Source organism: Paroedura picta, chromosome 5 (assembly GCF_049243985.1).
Source record: "Paroedura picta isolate Pp20150507F chromosome 5, Ppicta_v3.0, whole genome shotgun sequence".
NCBI lineage: Eukaryota > Metazoa > Chordata > Lepidosauria > Squamata > Gekkonidae > Paroedura > Paroedura picta.
The window spans coordinates 70,233,120-70,258,490 of record NC_135373.1 but is presented as its reverse complement, the minus strand read 5'-3'; the positions used below and the strand labels follow the sequence as shown (position 1 = coordinate 70,258,490).

General features: G+C 45.3%; 1 protein-coding gene across 4 annotated transcripts in view; it reads left to right on the top strand.

The window, feature by feature from the left end:
* Positions 1-395: 395 nt before the first annotated feature.
* Positions 396-25,371, top strand: part of ST7 (suppression of tumorigenicity 7) — a 103,278-nt gene continuing 78,302 nt past the window's right edge. Inside the window, exon 1 of one of the 4 annotated variants that reach the window (XM_077338431.1) lies at positions 396-628. In XM_077338431.1, the coding sequence (XP_077194546.1) occupies positions 478-628 (151 nt within the window). In that variant the 5' untranslated portion in view covers positions 396-477. Of the gene's footprint in view, positions 629-16,495; positions 16,872-21,283; positions 21,353-25,371 lie in introns of those variants that run through there. The other 3 variants (XM_077338434.1, XM_077338432.1, XM_077338433.1) reach the window with 3 other exon arrangements.

Genomic DNA, 25,371 nt, shown 5'->3' with positions numbered 1-25,371 from the left:
GGTGGACTTTGTGGCATTGTACCAGGACCCTGTCCTCCCCAGACTCCATCCCCAAATATCCAGGAGTTTCCTATCCTGGAGTTAGTACCTACCCCCAGGCATAACCCGCCGGTGGCGACGGGACCTGGCAACCGTAGCAGGGGAGGAACAAAAGCTAAGCATGCAACCCGGGGGACAGGTGGGCTCAGCCTGCTTGCTGCGTTTTGTTTGCTCATCGTGCGGCGACTTCAATAGATGCCTGCCTGGAAATCCGGGATGGGGGGGGAGGGGGTGGACGGATTAGTTTGGAAGCCATGAATCATCCCCGCGGCTACCCAGGGCGAGCCTGCGGCAGCAGAGAGCAAGGCTGGCTGGAGAGAGCGTGTGGGGCTTTCCCTCCCTCCCTCCCTCCCTCCCTCCCTGCTTGCCTGCCTCCCTCCTTCCCCCTCCTGCCGTCTTTCTCTCTCTCTCTCTCTCTCTCTCTCTCTCTCCAAAAACATGGCTGAAGCTGGGGCCGGCTTTCTGGAGCAGCTCAAATCCTGCATCATCTGGTCGTGGACTTCTCTGTGGACTCTCTGGTTCTTCGTCATGCTTTTCCTCGTCTACATCCTCAGGGTGCCTTTGAAGATCAATGACAATCTGACCACAGGTAAGGGACGGCGGCCAGGCGCGCGGCTCCTGCTCCAACTTCACTCCGGGGGCAACTTGGGGCGGGAAAGGCACGCGAACAGAAAGGGCGGCCCGGCGGCAGCTGAGCGGGAAGGCGCGGGGGGGGGGGGGTAGCCGCCGCCGCCGCCGCCGCCGCCGCCGCCGCCGCCGCCGCCTGCAAAGAGGCAAAAACACACACACACACACACCCCGCTTCTGTTGGAAACTTTCTCTCTCCCCCTCCCACCGCCCTTTACGAACCACCGTTACTTTGTGAGCAGCTGGTAACTGCCTTTACTCCCCCCTCTTCCTCAGTGGAGTTTGGAGGACACTTAGAGATCGGGATAGGACTGGGGAGGGAGCCTTAGCGGTACCTCATCGACCCTGGTAACCAGCTGCTTCCCAGATGCTTCAATAGGGACAGGGCATATAGTTATCCCCCTCCCTGTTTTCTCCTTGAAATAAATGGTGGGTTTGTTTGCTCCAGAGAAGTGGGAACCTCACAGAGTATGCAGGAGGGGAGGGATATTTGGCAAGGCTACTGAGCCGTTTTCTTCCTATATTATATTTATTTATAGGGATGTAATAAAAGGAAATCTCAGGGACGTTTTCATCTCCCCCACCCCTGATAATTTTTGATCTGTTTTGATCTATTGACATACCTATTTTTACCCATGTTTTCTCCCTCCTGGGGACTTGAGGAATCTTACAAAACACACAAATATAATTTGAACTAAAAAGAGTGAGAAAGAACAGCAGTCTACATAGAGAAGTCTGGATTCAGTTGTCACTGGCAGCTGCCTGACTACCTTTGTAATTTTGCAAGCATAGCCTGGCCCTGGGTGTTCAGTTTGCTCCACAATTCAAGTGATACTACTGCTTTTGTACATGAGGGCACTATTTCATAACTAAATTGTTTTAAACCTGTGTTTTAAAATTTTGTAATATGCCCTGAGCCTTCAGGGAAGGGTGGACTAGAAATCCAATAATAAAAATAGACTGTTCATAGACGTGACCTGTGAATTTGCTAATTTTCTTTTAAAGTAATCTATGGGCCAAATGTAGTTCTTTCATAAGTCAACTATGAGTGGTGCAGAGTAGGGTGGTTTTTTTAAAGGGATGGGATTGTTGGAAATACAAATCAGTACAAGTGGAGAAAAATATTCCGTTATTCTTTCTCTTCACTCTCTCTTTTAATTTACATTATTACTCAGTATGCTTTTTTCTAAAATAAACTGCCTTTCCTAGTAGGGGAGATAATGGGGCACCTTAATTTATATTAACATATTCAGTATGTTTGTATACTCACAACAGAGTTGAGTTTCAAAGTCCATAGAGCATAAGTAGAGTTTCAGATGGTCAAACCCAAGAAATCCAAACGGGACAGAGTTCCACCAAACAAAGCAGGATTGGCAAAAGGGGTGAGACCAGGGGGTAAGACAAAATTGGATTATTTATGGGAAAAGTCCTACGTGGACTTTTCTAAACAGGGCCAATCAAATTCATATGCCAATTAATAATTAGGCCAATGAAATTCTTGACGCTAGGATAGCAACGAAAATAATGACCATTCAGGGGCTTAGCCAAAAAGGATGACTTCCCGTAACCCATCCAAACATAAGGGTTAATTTATCAATATATGAATTTGCAACAACACAAGAAATAACCTTTTATATTTAAACATCCCAGCTAGCCAGCTACTGAGCTTCAAGGATGCAGGTGCAAAATGCTGCAAGGACAGTTCAATCTGCAGCTAATTGAAAGCACATAGTTTCACAGAAAGATCAGTTTGTGACCTGCTTACAGTTACAGGCCTGGACCAAATTCTTAAAGAATCAAAATTTATCAGGCTATCCATTTTTTCCCACTATGCTCAATCTCTTCAGGGAGCCAAAGGCACAATGGAAAAGGCCTGGGCCCAGGCTTTGGTTGGTGCCAGGTGGGTCATGCTATGTAGTGGGCTGCCTGTTTGACTATATCTGACACACAGCCACATATGGAAGGAGATGGTCCTTAAGATATGTGGGTCCCAGGTCATGAAGGGCTTTAAAGTCATAACCAGCACTTTCAATTGAACTCAGGAATGTTTTTTCAGCAATTCCTAGAGAGGCTTGATGTTACAACCAGGGGAAATCTATAACTAATGCCACATCATCACTGGCAGCTTCCCTGGTCTCTGCCTCCCTCTCCCAGCCTCCACTGGTTAACCCTACAGGTTCAGATTTTAATTTATTTCACTTTTTAAATAAATGGAAGCCTCTTATTTCTTATTTTTAGAGAATGAAATGTTATATAGGTTAGCGATCCCCAACCTGTGGGCCATGGACCACATGTGGTCCTTCAACTAATTGGAGGTGGGCCCCGAAGGACACCTTCTCCCCCCCCCCAGCCCTTTACTTCATCCCCCCCCCCCAGCCCTTTACAACACACTTCATTGTTGTGGCGTGTCTGTATCTTATTTTGAAGGGATGTTTAAACATTACCATAGCGATCAGAGAGCGTTAGGGCAGTGGTTGAGAGTAGAGGAGTAAACTACCCCCCCCACCGGGCCTCAGTAAAAGGCGTTGAGTGGTCCCCGATGATAAAAAGGTTGGGGACCACTGATATAGGTTTATACAAGATTGTTAAATCTATGTCTCCTCTAATAGTGTATTCTATTTTAGTTGTTTGTTTTTTAAGAATCAGGCCATGCTGTTAAGGCCTCAGCTATGCAAAAAGCTGGTCAGGAATACAAATTTAAAATGGTGCTCACCTGTGATTTTAGCTGATGCACAAGATAGAACATAAGTAGTGATACCTAAAGCTGTGTGTGTGAATATGCATAGTCCTTTCACAGGTTCCTTTTTCTGTAGTTCTTTCTTTTAAACCAGTCTTAGTTAACTAGAATCCTGTTTGTAATGATAGCCAGCCAAATGCATCTGCTAAACTTATAGGTAGGGTATTCAGGAAACAGCCTTCTCTCCTCCCATTGTTAGGCCTAACAGCAGGGATTCAGAAATCAGTTTACATATTAGCCCCATATTCCTGGTGTAAAATAGTCATCTCCCAGCTGGATTTCTGTAACCCACTCTACACAGGCCTACCCTTGTCCTTGACCCAGAAATTGCAGCTGGCATAAAATGCAGCTGCTATGGTCCTCACTAGCTCATCCTGGAGGACCCATATCCAGCCGGTGCTGAGGTAGCTGCATTGGTTGCTGGTTGTATACTGGGTCTAATTCAAGGTACAGTTATTGACCTTTAAGGCTTCATGCAGTCTGGGCACAGCATACCTGAAGGACCATTTAATTCCCTATCCCCCATGCAGAGCATTACGTTCTGTAACTGCCAACAGACTGGAGGTCCCCAGCCCCCATGAGATTCACCTGGCCTCAGCTAGGGCCAAGGCCTTTTGGCGGAATGAGCTCCTGGAAAAGATGAGGGTGCAGGGCTGGCAAGACTGAGCTCTTCTGCAGGCATTTGGTTGAGGCCAGGTGGATGGATAGGGGAGATCTTCCCCTCCTCCAACACTCCAGCACTTAGTTAAAGACTATTCCATCGCTCTGGAACCATAGCAGTCCAGGGGGGGGAGGGGTTAGGTGGGGTTAGAATATTGTTGTACTGTATAAAAAAATAGTCTACTGCCTTTAAACATGAAGGTTCCATTTATTATCCTCATCAGATAAAAGAGGTATAATACCATTGAACTTAGCTAACTGTGGCACTTTCCTCCGATACAAGAAGTAGAATCATAGAATCATAGAGTTGGAAGGGGCCGTAGAGGCCATCTAGTCCAACCCCCTGCTCAACGCAGGATCAGCCCAAAGCATCCTAAAGCATCCAGGAAAAGTGTGTATCCAACTTTTGCTTGAAGACTGCCAGTGAGGGGGAGCTTACCACCTCCTTAGGCAGCCTATTCCACTGCTGAATTACTCTGTGAAATTTTTTTTCCTGATATCTAGCCTATGTTTTTCTGCCTGTGGAAAAGCTTCTTGTGTTAATGGAACCTATGGCATTATCTATCATGGTATGATACTGCCCATTAGTTTTTTTATCTTCCATGAATGTGTATAACATATGCAATTTACTGCTGCAAAATCCAAAGATAAAAACAAGTTTAGGTAGTTTTAAGTTAATAATGCTTTGTTTGGTGAAGTATCGTCTCGTGTTCTGCTCTGAATCTACCACTGAATCAATTTCACTGGGCAGGTACAAATACCAGAATTGTAAGAGTAAACTGTCATACCTTTCTATAACAGTTGTAACTTTAATTCTGGTCACTCTATCTCAAATGGGATATCATATGGTTGGAAAATATTCTCTGAGTAACAATTGAAGTTATCAAACAGAGCAATGGTTCTCAAGTTTCAGCAATACATAGACCCCCACTTTCATTTAAAATATTTTGCTGACCCCAACTTTTAAAGTATAGCTGTTTTTGGTTTTCACAAGAAGATGGAGGCTTCCATGGGGCATGCACAGCATGTTGTTACACACACTTTGAAAAGGAGCTGTCCAGCATCTGGTTAGTGCCTATAAGGGAAGAGGAGAAAGCTTGGTGGTCCTAGGCTGATTCTTTTGCTTAATAATATATGAATATATTGGTGTAAAATATTCAAAGTGTCTTGCATGTATCGCTTATAGTCACCTTTGATTGCTTTGTCTGTCTGCTGTATTTAGCATAAGGTACAGATACACATAAGGTAAGTTCAGTAGTTAAATATCTACTATATCAAAGTAAATTAATTTTAGGGCATCTTTAATGCTGATTTATATGATCTTTTGGGTGTAATTTTTAAATCATTTTTCTTTAAAGCAAGGTTGGCAATTCAAGTTCTGTGTGTGTGTCTGGGGGATGAAATGGTACATTTGGACAAAACAATGGGGTGGGAGAAGAGATAAGTTAATTCATGAGGATCATCCCTAGCTAGGAGGTTGAGAATACCTCCATGAGACTTTTTCCTGAAGAAGTCTCCAAGTTTGAACCTTGTGGATGGAAAATTAATTTTTCTATTATTTCCTCTTAAAGTATAGAAGTCAATGAGTACTCATGCACAGTCTGTATTTCTGTTCAGAACAAGAGGAGAAGAGTTTTTTTTTCTGGTAGAGTGTGGCTGAAGTTCTAAACATACTAGGGAGTTAGGCCCACTGAATGCAAAACATTTCCTTCTGAGAATACAAACTCAGGATTGTGCTGCACATCTGTCTGTCTATCAAAGCAGCAATGTGTAGTGATGGTAATTTCATATGTTAAATCAGAGGATCACTCTCAGCTCTATTTTTGTAGGTTGCCATCAGGGACCCGATACTTATGAAAGCATTATCACATAACTTCTATCCTCCACACATACATACATTTATCTAGTTATAGCTTTGGCAGTCATTCTGGGTTGCCATCTTCTCTAACCATTCAGGATGCAAAGAATAACATTTATTTTGTATTCTTCAGCAAGTGCTTGATGTGCACTGAAAATTAAACAAGCATCCAGTTTAGGGAATGTGCAGAGTGAGGCAGTAGCATGTTTATTTTTAGCAGTTATTTGCTTTAAACACACACACACTAGTGGTAGAGGCTTCAGTGGAGTTACCCTCTGAAGTTTTAGAAAGAAGGCTAGCTATAGGCACAAGGAGATGAGGAAATACAGGGAGAAGGTGGTGTTTGCTATCAACCTTAGTCATTATAAACCATCTACCTTGGAAACTATTTATCTATTTGCATATCTCTTTTTTATTCCTTTCTGTAAAGAGCTCAGTGGTATGCACCCTTCTACTTTGCCCCATTTTATCTTCTATCAAGGCACTCCATGAATCCACCAGTCACAGAGTCTCCCATGTCAGTCATATGTGGAAGCAGCTGACCAATGTATGCTGATAACAACATCTCTCCCTAAAACCTCCCTGAGCCAACCAGGAAGGGCAGCTATAAAAATAGAGTTGTTGTCATTGTTGTGGTTGTTATTATTATTATTTTCATTGTATCACCCTGCTCTGTTCCCCCCAGCAGTCAGAACAAATATAGTAGGAGATACTGTGTCATGCTCACTAGGAGCCAGGCAACTTACATGCTCTGGGAGCTTCACATCTCCACCTTCAAGGAATATCCTTTTGATAGGCAGAGACTACTTACCTTTTAATTACCAAATTTGATTATTATGAGAAAAGGGTTGATCATAGTGATGATTCATGAATATGCTTTATTTACAGCAGACACTAGGGGTCAGCCTATAAATGCTGTGAATACTATAAAATTCAAATTTGTTGACCCCTTGGAGCTGAGAAACTGTAGCTGACATTAAGGATTCTGGGAAATGTAGTGCAATGATTTTGAAGCTTTCTATGTATGGAAAGCAAGAAACAGAAGCAGATTTTTGTTTTGTTTTGTTTTATTAATTGATCTTCAAAGCAACTTCCTCACTGTAAGAGAATAAAGCACATAAAGTGACTTGATGGCACTTTCCATCACCACAGCTTTCCATGGGGTCATTCCTACCCTGTGGAATAGTTTTCAGAAAGTCCTTATCCTATTAGTACAACAAGGATAAACACAAATGTGTTTTTTCTAGACAAGCCAGAGGCAATGCAAGTTGAGAGGTCAGAGTGTTTGGCTAGTATTGACCAACCAGACTTAGATGAGATTAAACTTACTTTAGTAGATCAAGTTAACAACTTGGGGATGATCTTGAATCCAACTTAGTTAATGAATAAGCAGGTTGGTCATATTTCTTAGAGAGCTTTCCTTCAGTAAAATATAGTTTGCATTCTGGCTCCTTAGTTAGAGCTTGCCTGTTTAGCCATACTGATCCATATGACTGTAACCTTCATGTTGGTCTACTGCAGGGGTAGTCAAACTGCGGCCCTCCAGGTGTCCATGGACTAAAATTCCCAGGAGCCCCCTGCCAACGTTCGCTGGCAGGGGGCTCCTGGGAATTGTAGTCTATGGACATCTGGAGGGCCGCAGTTTGACTACCCCTGGTCTACTGTAAAGAATGCCACATGGGGTTTCCTTTGGAGATCTCTTGGAAGCTTCAATTGATACAATATGTGGTATTGAGTTTTAGTTTGGGATCCACTTCTTGGAAAGTACAACTTCAGTGCTGTGTCAGCTACACTAGTAACCTATTTGCTTCTGTGCCTAATTCAAAGTTCTAGTTATTATCTTTGAAGTCCTTTATATTCTAATGTCCCCATATTTGTCCTGCCTGCATGAGGTGCAGCTTTCGGTTGCACACTCAACCAGGAATCTGGGTATACTCTTTGATGCTGCTGTGTTCTGATATTGTTAGTTTTCTACTGTTAATTAAGTGTTCAATTTTAATCTTTCATTTTTAATTTTAATTGATTGGCCTAAATTGAATAGCTTTATATTTAAATACTGTACACTGCCCTGAGCCAGCTTGCTGGGAGGGCGGTATATAAATCTTAATAATAATAATATTTGTGAAACTGCCCTCAGGATGGAGCGAGTCCGGGGTGTCTGAGTTGGAATAGGGAAAACCTGGCCGCACCCTGATTGGCCACACCCCTATAGCTCCCACCATCCATAGAACATAAGCCAGGAGGGGGGCCGGGGAAGACTAGGAGGGGCAACCGACAAAGAGAAAGGACACAGAAGGAAGGACTGAGGCTTCCCTGAATCCGGCCTATGTTCTCAGAGACAATCTTGGACCAGGTGCGAGACCTCGGCAAGCCCATAGAGGGGAAGCTGGGAGGGAGGACCAGGAGGCCAGCACCCCTCCCATAACTCCCAAAGTAAGGGCAGGGGCGTTAATAAGCTGGAGTAAAAACCTATAGAGAACAGATGAGACATACTTGCCAGACTCTGGCGGGAAAGATGCAGCCAACGCCCTACGAAAGCAGGAACAGGAAGTGGGGAATGAGGTTTACATAGAAAGGGTGGAGCTACAGGGGGAGACAAAATGGAGAGGATGGAGACACGGGGTGTGCTGTGTTCTTTGCACTCAGCTTAAGGGAGAATGCAGAGCATTGTGCTATAATGTTGGAAGAACTTGATTAAACAGTATCTACTGTACACTGCTGACTTGGAGTTCTTTGCATTGGTGACTGGACCGCAACTCTACAATACAGTGAAAAGGGACAGAGCCAAGAAGGGTGGACCCCCTCACGCCACAGCCCGCCAGCCCCAAACACGATGCCGCCCACCCTCACCCCAGCAACTTGACCACCAAGCCAGGAGAGCTCTCCGCAGCTCCAATGCCCTGCCTCATGACCCCCCTAAAGCTCCCCGCTGCTAGTGCCTGCTGCATTTAGCCTGCAGAGGGCTTGAAGGCTAGTAATAATAGTAATACTTATCAAACCCTCATCTCCTGGCATACCCTCCCACACTAGCTATATTCTTCAGGCAAACTTCTAGCTTGACTCATAAGACAGTACAGATGGCAACAGGTCATGGGCTTTCTGTAGATGCCTTCACTTATCATGTTCAGGAAGGCATATAAGATGGTTTTATTGCAGAGGTTATTTGATGGAGAGTAAACTCTTTCAGATTTGGCTACATTTTTAACCTGTGTATGGCTTTTATTTTGTGGATCAGTACTTTGAATACATAAATCTTTATTTGTTGGTTTATTATTATTTATTGTATAGATAGCTAGGAGATAGCCACACAACCAGGTTGTCTGGTTGCTGGGCAAGAAACGTGTGGAGGTTGTTTGCCATTGCCTGCCCCCATGTCATGACCCCAGTATTCTTTGGAGGTAGGTCTTCCAAGTCCTAGCCAGGGCCAACTCTGCTTTGCTTCTGCGATATGATGGGGTTGGACTTGCCTGGGCTATCCAGATCAAACTATACATATATTACAAATGTTAAATGACAGACCCAGAATTAATTTCTATATACATAAATAAATTCTGGAACCGTCATTTTTCACAGGTATGCTAAATTTATAGTTAATGTAGCTGACCAAGCCTTGATAGTACTACTGATATGTTAGGAGATAGATATTTACTTTAATGTTTATGTATGTATGTGTTTATTGATTTTTTAATATTTTATTATTTATTTTATTATATTTCTATTATATTTCTCTTATATTGGAACTTTCATAGTATAGTACAGTACAACATCTTGATTTGAAATGCATAACATTTTTAACAGTAAGAACTTGCATCAATCAACTCAGAGGAGGGCGGTATTAAAATGTAATCCTTATCCATGGTTCCTCTATATATTTGTGAAACAGCTTGGGGGGGGGGGGTGTAACGTGTCTGGCTCTCCAAGATGAAATAGGGCCAATCAGGGTGCAGCCAGCAAAGTTGGCTACACCCTGATTGGCCCTGCCCCTGCAGCTCCCGTCCTCTGTCCCTGGACTCTAGCCTCTTTACTTTCAGATGTACCTCAGTGCCTGGAGCCAGCAGCAGGTAAAAGGAGCGGGCCCTGGGCAAAGGGTAGTGGTGGAGGGCCTGCTAACAATGGCCTCTTGGCCTGCTAGGCTGGGCCTGATAATGAGGGCCTCCCGACCTGCTGACTGCCTGCTATGGAGCTGGCCCTGCTAACGAGCTGGGCAGCCCCCGCCCCGCTTGATCTGGCTGCAAGCTGCAGCCCAAGGCCATCTTAAGCTGCCGGGTCAAGGGAGGGGACCTTTTCAAGGCCCTTTCTTAGGAACAGGCTTTGAAGCTAGTAAACAAACAAACAAACTTTCATACAATACAGTATAATATAGAACAACTTGGTTTTGTCACTCCAGTTTAATGTTCAACAATGGGACTCTGTTTTAGTGCACTGCAGCTGCACTGCAGATTCAGTTCTTTTTCTTTGAGTGCAGTTGGTGGAGGGAGGGGCCTCTGGGCTCTGATTGGTGGTAGGCTCCATTGGCTCGACCAACAGTCTCATGGAAGAGCTCCAGTTTGCAGGCCCTACAGAATTGTTTTACCTCTGGCAGGGCCCTGATGTCATCTGGGAGCTCATTTCACCATACAGGGGCCAAAATAGAGAAAGCACAGGTTCTGGTTGAGGTCAGGCAAGCTTCCCTGGGGGCAGGGATCACCAGATTGTTGGTGTTGGTGGAATGTAACGCTCTCTGTGAAGCATAGGTGGAAAGGCAGTTTCTCAGGTATTTAGGGCCCAGATTTCATATGGCCTTGAAAGACACCAGAACCTTAAGCTTGATCTGGTAGTCAGCTGGTAGTCAGCTGTTGGAGTGTGTGCTGGATGTGGGCCCTTCAAGATGTCCCAGTAAGAACCCCGGCTGCTGCATTCTGCAACAGTTAAGAGTTTCCGGTTCAGGGATAACAGAAGGTCCATTTAGAGCGAGTTTCAGAAATCCAGCCTAGAGGTGATCAGCACTTGGATCACTGTACTGGGGCCAGGTAAGGCATATGTATGACAAACAGTTCTAGGACTGGTAATTCAGTTCAGAGATAAGGATCAACACAGCATGTTTTCTTGTAGTATGTGGGAAAACCTGTTCTTAAACACACAAACAATGGTACTATTCCTATTAATGTTTGTTGGGATCAACAAAGGTGTCTAAAGACACTACTGAATCTTCCACAGTTAGGTATTCATAGACTGTACAGGTAAAGGCAATATTTACAAAATGTTGATTTAAGCTGTGTTAAATTGTTAGATATATTTGTTTAGACTAGAGCATTCCTGTGAATCCAATCTGAACAAATTCTAACAAACCAATCAGCCAGCCTACTTTCTGCCTTCTGCTAGTGATTTTAAATTTGTCTTTCCACCCCTCAAGTCAAATAAGTGTAACAGATCTCTTGACATTTGTTGCTGGGAAACAAGGGGTTACAATGTGTGGGAAATGTGTGTATTACAAGCAAAAAACAGAAAATTCCTGAAGATTTAAGGGTGGAGCCTAGGTAGGGATAGGGACCTCAGAAAGGTATAAGACCATTCAGTCCACTATTGAAATAGCCATTTTCTCCACAGGAGAACAGTTGTGACTCTGGGGAAACTCAGAACCTGGGGAAACTCCAGGTCCCTCCTGGTGGTTGACAATCCCGAATTCACTATAGCTTCCTAAAACTCTGCATATTCCACCCAGGATTTTATTAAAAGCAGTACTTCTGTTACTTCCTATTAGGTTTGCCAGCATCCAAGTGGGACCTGGAGACCTCCAGGTGACAGTTTGGAGAATGAACTCTATGGCAGTGGTCCCCAACCTGCGGGCTGCGGCCCGGTCCTGGGTGCCAGCCCGGTGCCGCGGCTCCCTCTCCCCGCCCCCCCCCGCAGTAAAAAACTTCCCAGGCCGCAAGCTTGCGGCCCGGGAAGCTTCTTACTGCGGGAGGGCGGGGAGAGGAAATCAGGGCCGCCGCCCGCGCATCGCGCATGCACGGACCGCGCCCGTGCATGCGCGAATGCGCCATGCATGGCCGAATTGCGCATGTGCAGCACTTCTGTGCATGCGCACATGCACAAAAGTGCCACGCATGCGTGATTTTGCCCGCGCGGGCACGGCCCGCTGCCCTGCCGGTCCCCAGCCTCAGAAAGGTTGGGGACCACTGCTCTATGGCATTCCCTGTTGAATTGAGCTCTGACTCAAAAAAGCTTATCTTTAAACCGCCCGTGGCGCCACGGGCGCCACGGACTAAATAATTCGTTAAGGCCTGCCGAGGCGGGATGTGTCCGTGATGAGGAAGGGTCCGGATTGGACCCTTCCTCACGACAGACTATCGGAGGGACCAATCGGCAGGCGCAAAGCGCCTGCCGATTGGTCCCTCTGATTCCCAGCCCCAGCAACTGTGAGCTGTGCGCAGCGCGGCTCGCAGTTGTTCCCGGCCTGACGCGGCGAGAGGCGTAAAGCGCCTCTCGCCGCGTCATGCCACCGCCCGAGGGAGCCCCTGGCAGTCGCGCGGAGCGCGGCTGCCGGGGCTCCCTGCTAGGCGGCCTGACGCAGCGAGAGGCGCAAAGCGCCTCTCGCCGCATCAGACCGCCGCTGCCGCAAGAACGCCGCCATCAGAGCTCCGACGAAAGAACGCGCTCCTGGCCCCTCCGGCAGCCGCGCCAGCCCTGCCCGCCCATTGTCAGCACCCGCGCGAGGGACTTGCAATCTGGCCGCTGCCAACTTTTCCGAGCGAGCCACCTCCAACTCGGGGAATGCAGCGCTCCGTGCAATGGCTGCAGAGTGAAACTCCGGATTTTGCAAAAGACAGCGCGAGCGCCCAGGAGCCGAGAAGCGGCCCACGAGCCCCACCGTGCCACCATCCCCCTCCCGACCCATGCCTGGGCTCCCTCTCGAAAAAGTCCGCATCAGCAGCCGCATGCTCGCCCTGCAACAATGCCAGCGGCGTGGCGGAGGCGCCGAGTCCGCCGGCCGGTTGGTTCACACGGCACTTTTTGTCCCGGGCCCATTCCTTTGCAGCCAGCGCCGCCTTGCCAGCTGCCCCGTCCCGGCGGGGGAAGCCCTCCTCCCCAGGCGAGCAGCTCGCTTCGGGGAACAAGGAGGCTCGACCGCAGAAAAGCGGCGATGAGGAGGAGGAAACTTGCTCGCCGGGCGCCGCACAGCCCGGCCGACCCCTGCAGCCCCCTCAGGCAAGCGCTTACCGCCCGCAACCCGCGTGGCCGTGCCGTGGTGCGCGCGCCGCAACCTTCCCCCGTCGTCCGGCGCCTGTTGTGTGTCTCCGCTGCAAGCGTGCGAGCGAGCCCCTTCCGGACTCTGGGGCTCAACTTCCCTTCGCCATGCGCATGCGCTGTTCCCACGGCTCCCCTCTCTTCTCAATCGAGCTGTTTTGCATACGCGTAGCGTTGTCCTTTTAAGACAGAGAAGGGCCGAGCGAAGCGGCCGGCCGAGGTCCGCGCCTGGTGACGCCACCGGCTGGTATCCCCCATGCGCGCGCCCCCAGCAGGCTGCGGGCGGCTCGGAAGCGGCAGGTGATGCGCCAGTGGGCTTGCAAGTTTGCACGCGGCGTGCGGTGCTTTCCAGTCATGGAAAGTCATGGATGCCTCCAACTGCTGCTCCCGCTACGCTTCACACGCCGACGACGACCATGCTCCACTTCCTCGCACGATCCAGGCACAGCCCGCACCGCCAAACGCCCATAGGAGCCCCCCGGACGACACCGGACTGTCTCGCCCTCCCCTCCACGGGCTACAGTCCGCCCACAGACCACTGCCACCCCCCCCCCAAATCCAATGCCACCCTAGCGCCCGCTGCATTTAAGCTGCAGCGGGCTTAATTACTAGTGCAGAAATAAATCTTGTTGGTCTTTAATGTGCCACTGGGTTCCTTTTTTATTCTCATGTCAAAATGTTACATCTGCTCTGTTCTGGACCTATCTTTCCATTACCTCTCCAAAACTTATTTATGGCACTTTGGGAAAAGTCAGGAAGCTGCTTTCCTCTTGCTCACAGTCCTCTAGGCATACTAGGGATTAAAGTCTTGGAGAAAGAGCTGTGTGGTGTTTTATAAAATGTCACAGAGATTCACTAAAGACTGTTGTCCCATGTGTAAAGTCTTATTGTTCAGCTTGATCTCATTTTATTAACCTGTGCTACAAATCCAAGTGCATCTAGGTAATTTCCTTAAGGTCATGACAATCCACAGAGCTGTGCAAGTGCTTAGTACTGTTTCAGTTTGCAAACTGCAGCAGTCTCTACATGGCATGCCTGCCATTGCTTGTGTACTCTCAGTGGAAGCTATTAAAAAGGTTTTCTTGTTTTGCTCTTTTAGGACAGTAATCGAAGAGCCTTCATGCCTGTTTGCCTCAATTCAGGTCTTCAGCTCTTTTGATAGTGATTCATATAGGCTCCTTCTTGGTCTCTGAAAATTCACTTAGCAAATCTATTGTTCTCATTTGTAAGGAAAGGAAAAGTGGAGTTGGTGTTGATTTATTTTCTTTGAATGCTTTAAAAAAATAAAAACATCTTCAGCAGTAAACTTCAAACATCAAATCAAATTAAAATTATAAAAACTTATGGCAGTATTAATCAACTGTATTGGAAATATGTGTGCGTGTTTGTAGATTTTTAAGCTATTGTTCTTGTGAGCCAGAGAGGCATGTTTCTATTGATTATTTAATTTATTTATAACTAGTAATAATCAAGCCCGCTGTGTTCTGAATACAGCGGGCGTTAGGCAAGTGAGGCCCCGGCATCAGGCCGCCGGCAAAGGCTCACAGGCTGTGCTCAGCTCACAGGCTGTGCCTGCGCACGGCTCACAGTTGCTCCGAAGCGGAAATCGGAGGGACCAATTGGCAGGCGCGAAGCGCCTGCCAATTGGTCCCTCCGATGGGCTGTCTGGAGGAAGGGTCCAATCCGGACCCTTCCTCATCCCAGACACATCCTGCCCCTAAAGCCCTTACTCTTTTATTTAGTCCGCAGCGCCCGTGGTGCCGCGGGCGGTGTTCAGATTTATTGTGTCAGACTAGTATATGGGAGATCCATTCAAATCCCCACTTGATCACTAAAGCTTACATGGTGACCTTGGAACATTCATGCACTCTCAGCCTCTCCCTACTCTCTCTACATCACAGGAAGAGTAATGAGGAGAGTAATCTCAGCTTCTTTGGGTCCCCACTGGTAAGAAAAACAGGGTCTATATTAAAATCAGAGTCCAGTAGCACCCAACGAAGATTTATTCAAGGCGTGTTTCAATGAAATGAAGTTGGTGACACTAAATCTCAACTGATCATTGGCAATCCTTTGCACAGGACAAGCATGTGTTCTGCAGAGATGGGTTTCCATTGTCCTCCACAGATCAACCCCAGTCTTCCTTGGCAGTTTCCCATCCACTGATCTTGTCCAACCCTTGCTTAGCTCCCAAGCGCTGATGATCTTGGGCCAAACTGGACATCTTCAGTGAACTGCAACAGAAATATAGTTGCACAAAAACTGTAGACAGCCCCATTGATCACTGCAAAATCTTAAAGCAAAAGCCATTAAAACTCATCAAAGTGCAAGGCAGTGTTATTAAATGACAAACCTTTTGTTTTTTGGAATTAAAATCAACATTCATTTGTAATTATGGGGAACACTGTAGTAAATTGTACAGGGGAAATGTTGCGTCCTGTGACCCATTTCTAGTCATAAACAAGAGAGGTAGAGGTAAGAGAAATGGCAGGAGTACCAGCTGGGTTAATGGGAGGGAGGAATAAAAAGGTAGAGCGGGAGAGAGAAATGCAGTATCTCTATTTGTGCATAAGCGAGGGGAGGGCACCCTGAAGAAAAAGCAAAAGGGCCATGGAGGAGTGCAAGTGTTCTTTATGTGTTGACCCTATGAAAATACTGCACTGACTCCTAGGCTCTTACAGGCTATTGGCCATCTGGTTTATCTGTGGAAAGTGAGGCCAACTCTTATTTTCTGGAAGATGCAGGGTGGGGATGATTTCAATATTATGTGCATCAGCCCCTCACCCCACCCACTGGCAGGATGGAAGTTTGGAATATTTCTGTTTCTTACATTATTAAAATGTTGGGTATTTTTTGGTTTAAAACCCAGGTAAAGACCCTGCTCCACCAGGTACCTGTCTACCTAGGTATTCTCAAATATAGATTTCTTACTAGAGAGCACTTCTTGGTAAATAAAAAACCCAGATGGTCCTTCCCCCCCCCCCTTGTTATAAAAAACAACATACCATCTGTTCCAATAAAGATACTGAAAATCTAAGAGCATTTGGGGACTGAATGTTCTTTAAAAAATAAAATGATTGTAGCTGATGCTCTAGCAAGGAGGCACTTGCAGTGGCTGAGAAAATGTATCAAGGAGCAATGTATTGTCCCTGGTCCTAAAAGATGCAGAAGGTTCCTTCTAATCAGCAGGGCAGGGGAAATGTGTGTGGCTCTTTGTCTTCTGCATTTTGTGACAAAAGAATTCCCATTTGAATTGCAGAGCTCCCTCTATTCAGACTCCCCCTGTGCCCGTGGTTAACAGCAGTCAGTCTTTGCAGTGTTCTGACGTCACCCCGTGTATGCATTAGCTATGCTATTGTCTTACCGAGAGCAGGGGCTGTGGATTGCAGTATCTGGTGTCTGCTACCTATTTCTGCCTCGCTGCATCAACAGAGGAGACACTAGCCTTCCCTTGTCGACTGGTATTAAAATTCCCCCCGCCCTGCCTGGGGTGCTCCTGCAAAGAAGACCCACTTTTTGCTCCCAAAGGAAAGGCAGCCTGCTAGAGTGAGGCTTGGGAAAGGCTATTCTGCCGGCTGGAGAGCAGTGCGGGGGACTGCATTGTCCGGCTTCATGACCCCTGCCGTGTAACAGCCTCATCTGCTCTCTCAGGCGCTCCGTCTCCCTCTCTCTCGTCCCTCTCAAGCATCTGGAGACAGCCAGCCATGTTTGGCACCGAGTCGTCGTGTAAGTAGACTGCTCGGGGGAGGGCAGGGCTGGTTCGGGGGCATCTTTCCGTGCCTTGCTCGCCTCCTCTGTGGCGCTGTGCTGCGGGGCTGTGAACGCGACAGCCGCGGCTCTCGGAAAGGCAGCGAGGATGCTGGGGAAGGGTCGACCATCTCGCCTTTGCCTCGTCTTAGGCGCCGGCAGCAAAAACAGTTAGGGACAGGCAGGGATGCTGGAAATGGGAAAGAAGGCGCAGTCTGACTTGAGTGTGTGTGTGTGTGTGTGTGTGTGTGTGTGTGTGTGAGAGAGAGAGAGAAGCTTGTGGCTGCAGACGAAGTATTTAAAGCATTAGCGATGAGGATGTTTGAAGAGCGACAGGATTATAAGTGATGAGGGAAGAGCATGTTTGATGGAACAATGGAGGTTCAGCTTGCTCCCATCGAAGAAAAGGTTTATTTCACATTTCCCTTAATGTCTCCAAAGCTGGGTTGGCTGGCTGGATGTGCGTAGAGCTGGGTCTGGTGCATAAGGCATCCCAAAGGCATCTCTCTTTGAAACAAGGTTGATGTGTTTCTATTTAAAGAACGGTCGACTTACAAAATGGAGTGAAATGAGATGGGAACCTCCACCCCTTTAAAAAACTATTGATAATAGTGTGGTTATACTGAAACTACTGGGGGTCTGTTATTATTCAGTGTGGCTGATTACCAAAGTGAAAACAAACGTATTATGCTCACTTTCATTATGTAACCTGCACACTAACATCATTTCTGTAAGTGTGTGTTACATGCAAAGCCGTTTGTTTTTCACAGTGGTTAATCTGGCCTCCTGATTGCAGGAAAGACCATTAATTGGGAATAGTTACATTCTAGGACATCATCTCCAACCCTTTCAATGATATGATGTTTCAATTGGCTATTTGGTCCCTTTGATTCAGGGTGGCAGCATCCCACTCTTTCAAACACAATGCCAGTTCAAGGTCAAGGCTGAATAAAATGCACCATCCTCTGACTCCGCCGTGTTATGGTCTTCTTTTCGATATTAAAAAAAATCACCTGCCTCCTATCAGCTTCCCTTGATTTCCCCCCCCCCCATCTGTGTCATTGAAATGGAGACAAAAAAGTTGAATGCTTTTAGTTGGGTGAAACAGCACCTGCCAGATTTCTGAGGAATATAACTTGTAAGGATCTAGAGACAAAGATTTAAATAAAAAAACCTGAGGAAATTAGTATTATTATCTTAATGCCTTCACACAGCAGGCTATACAGTTAAATGTGAAATAGCCCTCTGTCTAACTAGTCCTTTACATAAAGAGCTTCCTTATTGTCTGTCCAACAGACTCTTTTGTTGAGTCACTAACAGGCTCTCTAACTGGCTGCCCTTATGAGAACAGCTGGGCCAGCTTTTGTTTCCATGACACCCAGATTAATATGTTATCTGTTCTTTCAAAAAACCTGTTTGTGGTGTTGAGAGCTAATGTAACAACTTCTTATCTTATAAAATGAATAATGTTCGTGATTTAGAACAAAAAACTACCAGGCATTATAGCTGAGAATTTCAGAAAGGATTAATTGCCTTAAGATGGGCTTCGTACTGCCCCACCCTGTTCTAGACAGGTGGATTGCTCTTGTAAATTGTAAATCAGCAGTGCCAATCAGGAAAAGTGTTCTAAGACTTTTAATTCCCTCCCCCATCCTTTATAGTAGGACATTCATTATGAATCCTTTGTTTTAAGTACAGCTTCAGATGCATCCTTGGCATGCTTGAGGTACAAGGTGCTTGACAAACAGCTGTTTCTAGAAACTGGTTTCATAGTAATATGCCACAGAATGTGGCACAACTGTATATTCCCGGTACTAGTTTCCTCAAAGATATTTCCAAAATGGTGACATTCAATGTGTATGTTCATGCAAGCATACTTAAAATCATGAACTTTGGCCTTGACAAATTAACACTTGAGACCAGGACTGCTGGGCCCCTCCTCAGGCTATGTATTATAACGAACCACCCCCACACTGAGGGAGATGGTTGTTATCAAGGAAGGCATTATTTTTTAAATTTTTATTTATTTATAATTGGATTTATATAACCGCTGCTCCCAAAGCTGGCTTGCGGTGGTTTACAGTTTCAACATACAATCTATACAATGAAAGTAATATCCCCATTAAAACCCCATTAAAATAACATTCTAAAACTCAGATACCATTTATGGCAATATATAATTTAAATTTACATCCCACATGAACCCGGTGGGTGGACCAAAGATGACCAATGGAAAATTGGGATGATTTCACAGGGGACCTGTGGAGTCAAGGCCAGTCTAGTACTGGCCCCAACCCTAGGGGAGAGGGGAGCCTGATCTTAACCCCCAGGACTACCTCTTGGCCTCAGACAAACGCCTGTTAAAAGAGCTCTGCTTTGTAGGCCCTTTGGAACTCAGAGAGCTCTGACAGGGCCCGCAGCTCTTCCATGAGCTCATTCCACTAGGTAGGAACCAGGACTGAAAGTCCCTGGCCTTTGTCAAGGCCAGGCATGCTTCCCGGGGTCCTGGGATTATCAGCAGATTTATACCTGCAGAGCGAAGGGCTCTGCGGGGGTCATAAGGGGGTAAGCAATCCCTCAAGTACGCAGGACCCAAGCCGCTTATAGCCTTAAAGGTTAAAACCAGAACCTTGAACCTGATCTGGAAACAAACTGGGAGCCAGTGCAGCTGCTTCAGCAAAAGCTGAACATGGTCCCTCCAAGATGATCTAGTGAGGACCCACGCAGCTGCATTCTCAACCAGCTGTAACTTCTGGATCAGAGACAAGGGTAAGCTCACGAAGAGCGAGTTACAGAAGTCTAACCTAGAAGTGACTATTGCATGGATCACCGTGGCCAGGTGTTCCGGGAGCAGGTAGGATGCTAGTAAGCTGTGCTTGGCGGAGATGGAAAAACGCCATCTGGGCTACCCTGGTGACCTGGGCCTCCAGCCACTGCTTCCAAACAACTGGCAAATGTTTCTGGGGGGAGATTTGTCTGGCCATCCATCAAGAGTTAGAACTGGGTGTCATCTGCATACTGATGACACCCAAGCCCATAGCTCCTAAAAAACTGGGCTAGAGAGTGCATATATATGTTAAATAAAGTGGGGGAGAGCACCGCTCCCTGTGGCACCCCACAAGGGAGTGCAAAGGAGTCGGATAATTCATCCCCCATGGCAACCCTCTGTGACCTCTAGAAAGGAGGTTAGCCACTTAAGGGTCATCCCTCTAATCCCAGTGTCAGCAAGGTGGTGAACCAAAAGCTCATGGTCAACCACATCAGACGCAACCGATAGATCTAATAACACAAGGGTGGCTGACCTGCCTCGGTCCAGCTGGCGTCAGAGGTCAGGGCGACTAGCACTGTCTTCCCCCATGGCCAGGACGGAAGCCAGACTGGTATGGATCTTGGGTTGAAGTTTCCTCCAAAAATGATAGGAGCTGGAACGCAAGATGCAATACCAGGTGGTAGCTGGTGGGATTCCACGGGTCCAGTGATGTTTTTTTCAGAAGAGGGCAAACCACCGCTGGCTTGAGCCGCTGAGGGAATTCTCCCGATGTCAGGGAGAGATTTACAATCTCCCTCAGGGGATCACCTATCTGCAGGTCGCTTGTCTTAAGCAGCCATGATAGACAGGGATCAAGGGGGCAAGTGATCCCCCTCATGGCCCCCAGCAATGTGCCCACTTATGGAGTTACATCGCTAATCTTGGGGTAGGGGTTTTATTGAGGTTTTATATGATCTGTAACCCACCTTGAGTCTACGGAGAGTGGATAATAAATGGATTAATAAAGTGGATTAATAAATGGATTAATAAATAAAGAGTGGATTAATAAATATAACAAATAGTCTGACCCTGACATTAGAAACGGAATACAATATTCTATCTGATGTCCCTCCCCAAACTCCCACATATAGGATTAGTCGGTTTCTACTCTTCCCAGATCACAGTGGGGTGATGGGGAAGGCTTGGTGTAGTCATCTCTTCAAATCAGTGTGAATCCATGAGAGTTCTATGTCATGAGGGTTCTTTGCTAATATTTGCTGATCGGGGTGGGTAAACAAATCATATCCACTAACCTCAGGATCCTATTCCTCCCTAGTATTTTACACATTCCTTCAATTGTATGTATTCAGAAAGAGGTACATGTGTAAAGCTTTTCTATCAGCTGATTATTTAATAGGTCCTTTATTGCATATTGTTTTTTAATCTTGTACATACTTTATTTAGATTCTTTGAAGTGCTTGTGTAACTGCTGGATATACACACAGTCATGTATACTGTAATGCCTTGGTACCATTATCTTTTGTTATGTGCTTGTAATAAAATTATTGCAGATTCTGTGTCCACAAAGTATATACTGATATTGTACATTGATCCTTTGCAGCCTTTCTCAACATTTTTACCATTGAGAAACACTTGAAACATTCTTCAGACTTTGAGAAACCCCAGAAGTTGTGCAATTGAGAAGAATATGGTAGGAATGCATAGCTGTGTACATGCCCACCTGAGACTGCTCCACTTCCTACCCGCTCTAGGCCCACCATTGGCCATTTTGGGAGTGGGAAAATGGGAAACATGACTATATAAGGTCATATCACCCAATATGGGGTTTTTACATGTTGTCATCCGCTGCGAGTCTTAAGGGAGTGGCGGGCTAGAAATCCAATAATAATAATAATAATAATAATAATAATAATAATAATAATAATAATAATAATTCCTACCCATTCGGGAAACCCTTCCAGGGTTGTCAAGAAAGCCTGATCCATTGTCTTATGGTATGTGTGTGTGTTTTAGCATAGCTTGCTAAAACCATAAGAATGAAAACATGCTAAAAGCTTTAGTTTTATGCAACTATGCCTTACTGTATAAATCAGGGGCCAAGTCAACCTCCTACATGTAATTCAAGGATCATATATCAAGCTTGGGAATGAGGCTAATTCAATTGTTTCCAGTTGGCTGCATGAATAGAGATTGCACCCTAGGGGTTGGGGGTAAGCCATAGCTCAGTAGTCTCTGCTTTGCTTGTACAAGGTCCCAGAATCAATCCTTAGGATGTCCATTTGCAGCAGGAAATGCGACAGAACTCTGTGTTTGATATTCTGGAGAGCTGCAGTCAGTCAGAGTAGACAATGCTGATCCTTATGTAGGCCAAGGGTTTGACTCAGTAGAAGTAGAAAAACTTGAGCAAATTTGGTAGCTTGCTGAATCTGAAGTATTTTTATTGAAATGTATTCAGCAGGTAATAGGTCTTATAAACATGCCATATAAACATGAGCCATCTCAAGCCGATCTCTAGAGAAGTGGCATATAAATTCTTTGAATAAACAAACTGAATAAAATCTTTTTAAAAAACTATAATGATTTTATTTTGGTTGAAAATACAGTAAATTACTGTAGTTTTATAGTCTCCAGAACTAATAAACAAATCTCCTACCACATAATTTACCGTATTTGCCGGCATATAAGACGACTGGGTGTAAAGACGACCCCCCAACATTTCCACTCAAAATATAGAGTTTGTTACATTACATTACAGTACTATGGGCCACTATGGGCAGCTATGTCTATCCCAACTGAAGTGCACCCGGCGTATAGGACGACCCCCCCACTTGGAGGCATGTTTTTCAAGGGGGAAAAGTAGTCTTATACGCCAGCAAATACTGTATATTGTTAGCTTACTTGCTCTTTCATGATAAAATTCCAATACTGATAACGGTAATCTTGCAGTACCCTGACCATTTCTGATGAGGATTCTGCCCCTTGACAGCCTTTGAATGTTGGAGGCGTTTAGAACCTCCTCCAAATAACGTTGCCTGCATCCTGAGGTTGTCCAGTAGCTGGGTTAAGTTTTGGCCATTTTTAGATCATGATTAGGGGAATAGCCAAAACTAGATTCACCACCCTAAATTTCACATACCATCGGTGAGCAAGCAGTGAGCAGCCAGGAGTAAGTCCGTATGGAGGGGAAAAGGTGCAATAGTCTCTGAAGCATTGTCCTGCCCATGCACCCACCTTCCCTTCTCCATTTCCGGCTCCAAGTAATTTTTTTTTTAATGGCACGGTCTTTAACGGCAACTGCAAACCTACATTGTCAAAGGTAAAATAAATTCTTCTTTAAAGTGTCCACAGTCTTTTTGGGATTAGGCAGGGGGAAAAAAACGTTTCTGTTTTCTGGAGGTGGGAAATTATCTGGGAAAGGGGGAGGGCAGGTGATCAAGCATCCTTCTCCCAATCATGCAGGGGTCTGAGCACTATGTTTTTAAGCCAAACATTTACACAAAATGTCTTTTTTGGGCTCCAGGGACCATGTTCAGAATCTCAGAAATCTACCCAGACAGAAATAAACTGCAAAAGAACACGAATTCCAAAAACGGGACAGGGGTGGCATATTGTTCCAGTGTTTCTCCATAGTAATGCCGCAGTGCCTTAAATTTTTTTAAAAAAATGTTTAATTTCAGGGCTGGGGGGCTGGGAGAAAGTTTCAGTCCACAAGAAAACTGCTGTGTTGTGATTGGTAACTTACTGTGAATGATAAGCCAAGGAGCAGGGGGAGAAGTTCATGTTGCTTTCCTTTGCAGCCTCATCAGGAGGCAAAAAACTGTGATGGGGAAGAAGGAAAACGTAGGAGGGGTCTCTCTGTGAGGAGGACTGCAAATGTGAGGTTTCCCGTACCGCGTTTGCAAGCAGAAGGTCACTCGTGTTTTAGCCCTCCATGCAGAAATGGTCTGTGTTCCCAAAATATAATTGAGAAAGGAGAAGTAACCTTACCAGTAGAGAGAACCTTATGATATTTTCCTTTCATGACAAAAGAGGTAGAGATAATGACTCTGATAGTTACATGATTGTAGTCTTCTTTTTCTCTACGAAACACTTGATGGTTTTACTTTTTAGTGCAGGTATTCAGAATTTAGGAAGAGCTTTTGTACTTAAAGCACTTGATACACATTTTAATGACAGATTGATCATTCCAGCTTTTCAGTATCTTTTGGCACACCAGAGGTCTCAGAGGAGGGTCAGTTCTTACCTTTTACAAGCTGAAAATCCAAACACTGGTAAGGTTGAATCTTTCCTTCCCTTGGAATGTGGAGAAAAGGTAGAATCATTTACTCAACTCATGCTGGCAAGGACCCAAAAATAGCAGTCGTCTTAATCACTGCTATCCAAGTACTCTCCAACATGGCATGAAGGGAGTGAACACCTTGCAACCCCTGGAAAGACAGAGTCATTCATTCACTGTGCACCTTGGAAGCAATCAGATGTTATATTCTCTTTGCTTCTAAGCCTGGGACAAATCAGTGAACAATCCTGCCTTTCCAGAAGGAAGCTTTTTATATTCTTTTATCTCTGACCCAGAATGAGATAAGATGCAGACAGGAGTAGGGGTATGATCTGTCTCCACCACCCAGACTGTCATGCAGTAGGAGACTCTCCTCCCTTCGAGTCTTCAGCAATGTGGAACACTTGGAATAATGCAGGGATTTTTCACTTCATGCTGATTTACAAATATGGATTCTGGCAATTGCATTTCTGGATCTGTGGATAGTATTAAAATTATAGAAATTTCTCCTGTGCAAAGGAAGCATGGAACAGCATCACCACTTTGGCCAGAGTCCTTTTATTTCTCCAATTCGGTGAGAAGATCTTCCTGGCACAGGAGACAACATATATTGGAAGGGAGAATCTTGCTTTTAGGTATGTACAAGGCACCCTGAAATTATGGAATGTGGCCATCTGTTTGATGGAAAGAAAGAACTGGGCGGGGACCAGACAGTGTCCTTTCTCCTTAACCATGCACCATGTTCTGTACTTTGGGAGCTGGTGAAAGGAGGAAAGAAGAGCATACAGTTTCCACATATGTCCATGGTCTTGAAAATGGAGATGTTTGGGCACCTTCCTGCTTCCTTCTACCTGATTATGTGACTTTAGAATGTTTCTTCTGTCCCTGCAACACACAGAATTTCTTTGCATAAGCTTGCGAAAATTGTTTCCAAAATACTCTCTTCCTACCTACCTCCAGGGACAGTGGCCTGAGTTTCCAAAAAGATGGCAGAATATAAATCCCATAATAAAATAAATCACACCTCTGAGAACTTTTATGTGTTTCCTGCACTAACTGGAAATATCATTCATACACTCTATTTACAAAATTAATGTGTTGTATCAATTCTTGTTGCATTTCTGGAACAGATGATATATAGACCTATATATATTTAATGGAATGGAGAAGGAGATGGAGTGATATGTTATTTTAGTTTGTTTCTGGACTTTCATTATTTTAATAAAAACATATTTAAGTATGATGTTACTACTAGGTTTTTAAACTATAAAATAATAATTATCTCTTTCTGATAGCACAATGTCTAGTGAGATTATCTAATAACTCTTGTTGCAGAAAATAAATTAATGAGAATTTCTAATTATAACTCTGTAATATAGTTTGTAATATGTGCTAACAATTTTTTTTAATTCCTTTGAAACATGGACACCTTC